General features: G+C 37.1%; 1 protein-coding gene across 1 annotated transcript in view; it reads right to left on the bottom strand.

Moving 5' to 3' along the window:
• Positions 1 to 4,473, bottom strand: part of TBC1D32 (TBC1 domain family member 32) — a 184,002-nt gene extending 179,529 nt beyond the window's left edge. Inside the window, exons 1-2 of the mRNA XM_082669226.1 lie at positions 4,398 to 4,473; positions 4,066 to 4,221 (exon numbers count right to left, since the gene is read on the bottom strand). Coding sequence (XP_082525352.1) covers positions 4,066 to 4,220 — 155 coding nt within the window. The 5' untranslated portion in view covers position 4,221; positions 4,398 to 4,473. The remainder of the gene's footprint in view (positions 1 to 4,065; positions 4,222 to 4,397) is intronic.
• Between the last annotated feature and the right edge of the window lie 5,110 nt (positions 4,474 to 9,583).

Below are 9,583 nucleotides of genomic sequence, written 5' to 3' on the forward strand. Positions count from 1 at the left end.
ATGTTTTAAAAAGATAACTTATTAAGTTATGAATTATAATGCTGATATTTGGAATCCTTAAAATGGATTATATTTCAGGATTATAGGACTTATTATATGATAAACTTAACTTTATATATATTAGTGTATAAAATGCTATGTTAAAAAAAAAGAATGAGTATTTTATACTACCTACAATCTTTTAGGTCAAAGAATAAGTCTCTGAATCATGATAAACAGTTACTAAATGCATTCATTAATTATGGAAGCATACATATAATTCTTAGCGATTTCTTCTATGCAGGGATAACACTTTACATAATGGATGTTTTCTTGAAGTTAAACATACTGAAGTTCACTAATATACTAGAGTTCACTAATTAAACATACTAGAGAGTTCACTAATTTAGAAAGTCACTGGTAGATTCTTCTGTAAAAAAAAAAAAAAAAATCCCAATTCAATAAATACAATTGTGCTCCTTCTGTATCAAACCAAAAATATATCAGATTAGAGGGCTACAAAGAAGAGCCTCTGCATTAGAGACTGTTACAATCATTAGGGTTGCTAAGTATTTATATACTTAGCAATCCTAATGAGATATATATATATATATATATATATATATATATGTATATAGCAATTCTCATTGAAATGCAAGTAAGTATTTTCTAGCTCTGTGGTTCTCAACCCTGGCTGCATATTAGAATCACCTAGAGAGTTTTTCCAAAAATACTAAGGCCCAGTCTCTACCACTCCCCCTCTGCCAAGCCCCCCAGGAAATTTGGATTCACTTATGGTTAAAGTTCATCATCAGTGTTTTTTTAAACAAACTCCAATCAATCCTAGTGTAACCAAGACTGAAAACCAGGGCTGTTGTTTTTTTTTTAAAGGAAGCCAGTCTAAGTGTAAGAATTTATACAATACACAGACACATAATGAAAGCACTGTCTTCTTCCCTACCTCTCACCCCTCCTGCAAGCCTCAAATCCTAGCTGCCACTTTCAAAGAAAAGAAAGAAAGCTTGGATCTTTTAGAGAAAGTGTACAGTTTAGGGTAAAAAAAATAAATAAAAGAGGCTATGGAAAGCAGAGATAGGTTAGGGCAGCTGCACTGTGGGGCAAATCCCCAGATAGGGCAAATCCCCAGATAGGGCCATTCTGCCTACACTATGGTTTCTCTCCAAATGACTGCTTTCTTCCCCCACTTTATTATACTACCTGAAATTCCATCATTCATGGACTCAATTGTTTTAACAACCAGCTTCTTACAAAAATGCCAATAGCCTAGAGATACCAGTTTCCCCTATAAAACTATTTAATAAGATTATTTTTCTTGCTATTATACCAGGACAACATCGGGTGGATTTAAAGAACCAATGTTCTGATAGTGGAGATGGGATGACAGATAATTCTGGTGTATGAAACACTTCGGGAAGCAACATATACCTAAGTGACTCAAGAACATTTAGCGTTCAAGGAGAGTTAGGTCAGTGAATAGAAAGACAAATGAAAATATGAGTACCTGGACTGACAGTTAGGATCTCATCAAACTCTGAGACTGTAAGATACTATGAAAATACCAAACACAAGCATCTCCTCCTCTTTCCTCCTTCATAAGGAGTTCCCTCCTCCTAAGACACAGATCTCAGGCTAGTGCAGCTAACACATGAATTTTATTATCTATATTTTTAAGACTAAAAATTACTCAAACTACTTTTAGAATTATAAATCTTACTTTTAAGACTACAAACTTTTATAATTTGAATGTGTCTGGGATTTTTTAGGTAGGCCACAAGTAAATCTCTTTATTAAATAGTAAATATTAACCATGCAATTAATCGGCAGGCCTTTAATCTATCTAATAAACTGTTGAAGAAGAGTTAAAATTAACACAATAGTCATTACACTGCTGAAAGGAACCAGAATGATCCAACTTTAACTTGAAAAGCATTTAAAAATTGACACAGCTAAAGCAATATTTATAGGCAAATGTGTAGTCTTAAATGTTTACATTAAAAAAAGAAGAAAAGCTGCAAATAAGTGAGTTAAACATTCATCACAAATTTTAAAAAGTGTCCCAGGAAGGGAAAAAAGAAGAGCAGAAATTTTAAAAACCATAAAATAAATACATAATAGAAAGGAAAATTGAAGTTAATAGCTAGTTCTTTGAAGACTAATAAAATTAGTCTAGATAAACCTCTAGCAGAACAGATGGAGAACAAAGGAGGAAAGGCATAAATTTAAAAAAAGAATAAAAAGGGGACAATTATAGATACTGGAAATATTTAAAAAGTAATAGGATATTAACAAAAATCTTTATACAAATAAATTTGAAAATCTAGATTAAATGGACAAATTCCCAGAATATGATCCTAGCAAAAATTCAATAATCTGAAAATATTTTAAACAAGTATTTACATGTGAAATAAAAACCAGAAATTAAACCCCAAATTTAATGCTTGATGTGGATTTGTTTGAGGTAAATAAGTATTACCTGAGTATAATAAACATTAACAACCAAAACTGAATTTGAGAACGTTGCAGTTTTTCTATATTCCTCTGTTTAAGTAATAAATCAATAGCTAACCAATAAAAGCTGGTCTCTGGTATCTCCAAAATAAAGAATATTATCATGCAATATCAGCTCTTAATAGTGGACTTAATGAATAAACAGGAAAATCATGGAAATACAAAAGAAAGCATATGTATAACCAGAAATACTAATTAACAAAAAAATTCCGTCCACACCTCTTAAAACTCCCTTGAGAATCTGGTGAAAACTGTAATGCTCTCCCCATAAAACTGCAAGTAAACACAAACTTTTGTACAGAATATTAAAGGGTTCAAGGATTCCCCTGATGCCCACACATGAAGCAGGTAGGAATTCCAGATAAGAACTTCAGGGCATGCAAAAGTCAGTAAAGATAACATAACAAGAAAATTGTTAAATGTTATCTTCTATGAGATCAAAATGAAAGGCAAACACGTAATTAAAAATATCATTACTGGGGCTTCCCTGGTGGCGCAGTGGTTGAGAGTCCGCCTGCCGATGCAGGGGACACGGCTTCATGCCCCGCAACAGGAGAGGCCACAACAGTGAAAGGGCCGCGTACCGCAAAAAAAAAAAAAAAAAACATTACTACTACTAATAAATTGAGGCACCTGGAAGTAAACTTTTCGATGGAGAGGCTTAATTTAAATTACACATGACTCAAATCAAAAGAAAAACACACGTCTCTAGGGAAACATAGCCTTCAAGATTTACCTCAAATGGTAAATCTTCCTATCTTCCTACGGTAAAACTTCCTATCTACTGCTCCCAAACCCAGAGCACTCTGTACTTCTATAGCACTTATACTCCTGACATGTATCACAGGCATTTGAGTATGCACCTTATCCCTCTGTAGGAACTTAAGCTATTCCATAGGAAGTTAATCTCTCTGGAGTGTTCCTGTCGTGCTCAAAATGCATAATTGGTGCAGCCACTGAAAGATCAGATCAGCAAAGCAACAGGGATCTTGGGAACTCAATGCTTTTGAGGTATAGTGACAGAAAGCCCTTGGGATGATAGAATTATTCTCAAATGAACAAGAATAATTTACAACTAATGTTACTATGTTGCCCAGGAGAAAAACAATAATAATTAGGATATGTCGGTTGTGTCAGTAAAAACACAGAGGAAGCATAAGGTTTGGAAAACGAGAATATAACATAAATTCGGTATCTGATTAAATAAAGGAAATCATGAACCTCCAACTTGACAACAATCAAGTGAACATTCTTTTTTTTTTTTTTTTTTCCTTTTTTTGCGGTACGCGGGCCTCTCACTGCTGTGGCCTCTCCCGTTGCGGAGCACAGGCTCCGGACGCGCAGGCTCAGCGGCCATGGCTCACGGGCCCAGCCGCTCCGAGGCATGTGGGATCTTCCCGGACCGGGGCACGAACCCGTGTCCCCTGCATCGAGCAGGCGGACTCTCAACCACTGCGCCACCGAGGAAGCCCCAAGTGAACATTCTTTATCCAACTACGTTTTGATCTTTTCTGGATCAGCTGGTTTGTTTGCTTAAGAAATCAAAAGGAATTTTACTTGTGAAAATTTTCATCAGTTTCCTCCAGATGTAAGAGGATCTCCTCGGCGCACTCCAGGGAGGGAGCCCCCGTGATTTTCTCCTTCACGCTCTGGAACAACTGCCTCAGCATCGCCTGCAGCATCACTTCGACCTCGCCAGAGACATGGGCCATCCTGTCAGAATCAAACGCCCATGCCCTTTGCTGAGGGTCGCAGCAAATGCCGCGCCCTGCGCAAGCGCGTCCCCACCCAGCCCCCACCGGCGCACAGCGCCGTTCCCCGGGAGACCGCGGCAGGCGCTTAGGGGCGGGCCCTCGGCTGCCGGCGCGTCGTCCAGAAAAACAAGTTACCTTGCGTTGGGGAAACAAGAATCCTCGAGGTCCCGCCTTTGGAACTCGTCGCTGCCGCCCTTCCGGGCCAAGAGGATTCAAGCTGCACCGACTAAGAGCAAAAAAGAGATCCCAAAGGCTCTGCGGGTGGACTTGACGGCGGGACGTCACCGCTACGCGTGACGTCCGCACGTTGACGTGACTTTCCAGATGGGAGGGAGGGCCGCTTGACAACCTGCCCGGGCTCCTAGAGGAAGTTTCAGGTGCGCTCGCTGAAAGGGGTGTAGGTGGGAGGAAGAAAAGGGTAGGAGGAGAAAGGGGTCAATAAAAGAAAGATAATAGAAGTGAAACTGAAAGCAGCTTGAAAAGTTTTAATTGCGTGAATGGTATTGAAGTGTTGCAATGATCTTTCCTTCAAACAGCTAACACCTATTGACTCCTACCCTTTACCAAGCACCTTGCTAGGAGCTGTGAAGAAGAGGACGCTGTCACATTCTAACAAACAAGAAGTCAGCGATTACAACACAGTGCAATTAAGTGTTACGATAGAGAAATGCGCCAGGTAGGTGCTGTGGAAACCTAGAATCACCTTTTAACCCAAAAGAAGAGTCAAGGAAAGAAGTGAAGAGAAAACAAACTGAACGTGCAAAGGGTAGGGACCTGAGAGAGTGTAGCATATTCCGGTACTTGAATTTTGAGAATTAGAAAGAGGAGGAGAGGGGTCTAGAGAAGTAAATGGACCACATCGGAAAGGGTCATATTTGGCACTTTTAAGGGATTAGAGGTTTGTCTTGAAAGTAGTAGAACACAATGGGATTCCAGAACTAAATCGTGAGATATCATATATAAAGATCACTCTGCAGGAAGTTGCAATGGATAATCATGGTCCTTCATACAGTTTCCAATCTAGGTAAATCCCCAGTCCATGGTCATGTCCAAGCTGCAAGGTACCAACCCATCAGTGTTGGTTAGGATCAGATCCTGGTGTCTACAGAATAGTCAATCCCAAATCACTGATATGTGGTTCAATGTCAATAAATTCTCCCTTATCCAGCTTTATATTTTATGCCCCTGGTCCAACAACATCTGATTCACTTTACATGATAGCCAGGATCAATGACTTCTTTGTCTATGCTGTTACTTCCAGGAGCAAAAGTATGATATATCTTTGCCAGCTCTAGCAGCATGTTTCTTGGTGAAATATATGCTCAATTTTGGTTATTACCACATTAAGAAAAAAACAAACTGGCAGAGTAGGCATACTACTACCTTTATTTGTGGGTGAAGCTATAAAAGCCAATACCTGTATGTGCGTAGAATCACCAGCATGTGACAACTGCATTTTCAGACTAACACAGGTGAATTATATTGGCAATTCAGACACCAGGATTAACATAGCCATTAGCAATGTAATTTTTTGAAATCGTAGACTGTTATTGGTAAAATTCAGAACAAAATAAGATATACTCTTTATTTACATAGTTTTTGCATTCCTAGAAAAGTCAGTGTATTAAAACTGTGCCAAATATTATTTTTATATAAATGGAATCAGTTCATGGACTCAGATACTTATCAAGAGCTTTTTAATCTACATGAATGTCCAGCAGGACTGTTGAAAGTCATATGGGAACCAGAACAATTCTTTTGTGTGGGAGAGTGTCCTGTGTATTTCAAGATGTTCAGCATCCCTAGCTCACACTACAAATACCAGTAAATGCCATCAAATTATTGTGATGACAGAGTGTCCCCCACATATTTCTAAAATGCTTTCTTGGGAACAGTGGGGGGAGATTTGAACTGCATAGATTGAAAACCACTGTTCTAAAGGATATACCTTTGGAAGAAGGAAAAAAAACTTAAAAGAATACCTGATGTTCAAAAAGGAAAATTAGCCAAGAAGGGGGTGAGGGGAGTAATGTATTTAAATAAACCTCAATAAATCTTGTCTGTATAAAAAAGTAATTTATAATATTCTGATTTGTGAAGGTGAAAATGCATAGTATTAAAATACTATAAACAACCCTGGGTAAGTAGGAAATATAATAAGTTGAAGTATTCTGCAATCCTTGAATTTTTCTGAAGGAAGTTTAAGATATTAAACTTGGTCAGGTAGGCATGGTGAAATTTCAGATGTAACCATTAGAAGACTAGATATAGAGAACTTAAATTCAAAAAATGGAGGGAAAATGATATAAGGAGATTTAAGGATAGAAAAACAAAAACCCAATCAATTGGGGAAAAAAATCAAGTAAGAAAACAGAAGCATAAGAAAAATGGGAAAAATTTAAAATATACAAAGATACATGACAGATAAAGTACAGAACATTGCTAAATTTAAATGAACTCAACGCTCCACTTAAAGGAACTGTCAGATTAGATTTTTAAATAGCTAACTAAATGCTATTTATAAAAACCCTAAAAACATAGAAACGTTAACATTAAAAAGGTGAGGAAAGAAAAACTAGGTGAGTATTATCCAAGAAAAAGTTGTTGAAGCTATATTTGTGTCAGCAAAAATGAAATTTAAGAAAAAGAGATGTTAGGAATATGGCATGTCGCTTCATAATTTTAAAATATTAATTCAACGGGAAGATATAGCAATTTTAAATGTAAAGTAAGTAAGCAAAACTTCCAGTCTCTCCAAAAGTCTTTAATTTCCCAGAGAAGGTTTCTGCACATGTTCTTACAAAATATCCTTGAATAAGATGCACTTCAGAGTTGAATAAAATCTTTTTTTTTTTAGATTTGCTTTTTTGGATTGCAAGATACAGGTGAAGAAAATACAGTTGTCTCAGCAATACACAGTTAGCATTTAGCCAGTCCTGAAATATCATTTATCATTGTTAAAGATACAAAAGCCTCTCAAAATATCCAGAAATTGTTGTGCCAACCTAATTATTTGTTATTCATACTGTAATAATCCTATCATTTTCGTGACTCAGTTTGTCTTTTTTTATCATCTCTGTTTCTACTGCCTCTGACCATCTTTTCTCAATGCCTCCTGCATTCAAAACTCCGTAAGACTCTGTAGAGGATGCCATGGCACACAATAGACCATGCAGCTAATTTTTGCTTCACTGTGAACTTTCAGTAGGTTTGCTAATGCTTTTTTTTTTTTTTTTTTTTTTTGCGGTACAAGGGCCTCTCACTGTTGTGGTCCCTCCCGTTGCGGAGCACAGGCTCCGGATGCGCAGGCTCAGCGGCCATGGCTCACGGACCAAGACTAGCATTACTGGCTAGTCTTTACATGAAAAAAAAGGAAACTTATATTTTAAAAATTAATTTGTTTTAGCATTATTGGCTAGTCTTTACATGAAAAAAAATCCTAAAGCAAAGCAATTTTAAGAATTAGCAAACTGGGCTTCCCTGGTGGCGCAGTGGTTGAGAGTCAGCCTGCCGATGCAGGGGGCACGGGTTCGTGCCCTGATCCGGGAAGATCCCACATGCCGCGGAGCGGTTGGGCCCGTGAGCCATGGCCGCTGAGCCTGCGTGTCCGGAGCCTGTGCTCCGCAACGGGAGAGGCCACAACAGTGAGAGGCCCGCGTACCGCAGGAAAAAAAAAAAAAAACTCCTCTGAAGTATTAAAAAGTTTAAATTAGTGATATAGCTAAGTATTAAACTGAAGAAATTAAAGTGTTATGTAATAATGAATAATAGACATGAAAAAATCTTCAGCCACACTGGTTAAAAAAGAAAAAAATGCAAGCTAAAACAAGGTAACCAATTTACAAAACTAGCAGAGTTCTAGAGCATATATATATTTAGGATTGAACAATATGCAGTGAAATGATTACTCTTTTATTATGTTATAAGGAGTACATGTAAGCAAAATCTTGGAAATGAAACTGGCAATATATATCAAGAACTTTTGACTCAGTAATTTTATTTCTAAGAATCTACTCCAAGGATCAGAGATGCAGTTGATAGATTTATTATGAGGATGTTTACAGACAGGTTATTTGTAACTTTAAAAAACAGGAAAAGCTCCTAAGTATTTCATAATAGGTTGAAGGTTAAATAAATTATGGCATAGGCATATGCTGTTAATATCAGCCATTTAAAAATATGTTTCCTATGAATGTTCAATAACAGGGGAATTATTCACATTTTAAGTGGAAAAGTTTGAACCTAAAATTGTATACATTCACTCTATTTACTGAGTGTCTGTAATGTGCATTGCATGATTATATATTAGGCAATACACACATATCTTACAATTACGGATGAAAATTTCTTCTACCGTAATTGTCATATTAGTATATATAATGCTAGACCTAACAAATTCTTAGTCCAGGTATAGAATAAGTGCAGTAAATCCTCCTGCACTATAGAAAGCCAATGGATTATGTCTGAAGTTGATAAATTGATAAATAATGGCATGGTTATATTATATTGAATTAATGAGAAAACTATCAAGACAATTAAAAACAAACATTTGAATATGGTTGCCTCTGAGAGGTTGAAACTCCAATAGGGTTGGGGCAGCAATGAGGCAGAAGCACTTGCCTTTTGTTATAAGTTCTACTACACTATTTTAGTTTTATTAATGCATATTTATACTTTCATTTTACAAACAGAATGCCCTTTTAGAGTTGGTAGTACATGGGCTCACAATAAATAGCGCTCCTCTTTCCCACCCAAGGTCAGAACTGGGAGGCAAACATAGGAGTCCAACAGCTGAAGATAAAATACCAACTTCATTAAAAGTTTAATTGAAAAATGTGACTTACGTTTGTGGCACAACAGCCTTGCTAATATTTCACTGCTAAATTAGCCTTTACCCACCCAGCCATTTGTATAGCTATAAAATAGCAGGCCACCCCCAAGGAGGTAGACAGAAAGCAGAACAGAATGCATGCATCCTGCACATAGGCTGAGGCTAAAAATCAAAAAGAGAAAGGAGTCGAGCAGACATACTCTGTTTCTTTTTCCAGAGTCACTGATCATCTCTATAAAATCACTCACTAGCCATCTCCTAATCAAACACATATAAGATATCTGCCATGTGCTAGGTACTTTGTTATATGTTATGGTTGGATCAGTGAACAGTAAGATAAGCAAGACAAGTCTGTTGTCCTCAATAGCTCACAGTCTGGTGAGATAGACATGTAACATGTAAGGGAGACATGTTTATAAATAATTAGACAAGGTGCTACATATTATCTTGAATGATTTCCTCCAGTTCTAAGAATCAGCATTTGGAGAGT

The sequence above is a fragment of the Grampus griseus genome (assembly GCF_964374135.1).
Source record: "Grampus griseus genome assembly, chromosome: 13".
Lineage (NCBI taxonomy): Eukaryota > Metazoa > Chordata > Mammalia > Artiodactyla > Delphinidae > Grampus > Grampus griseus.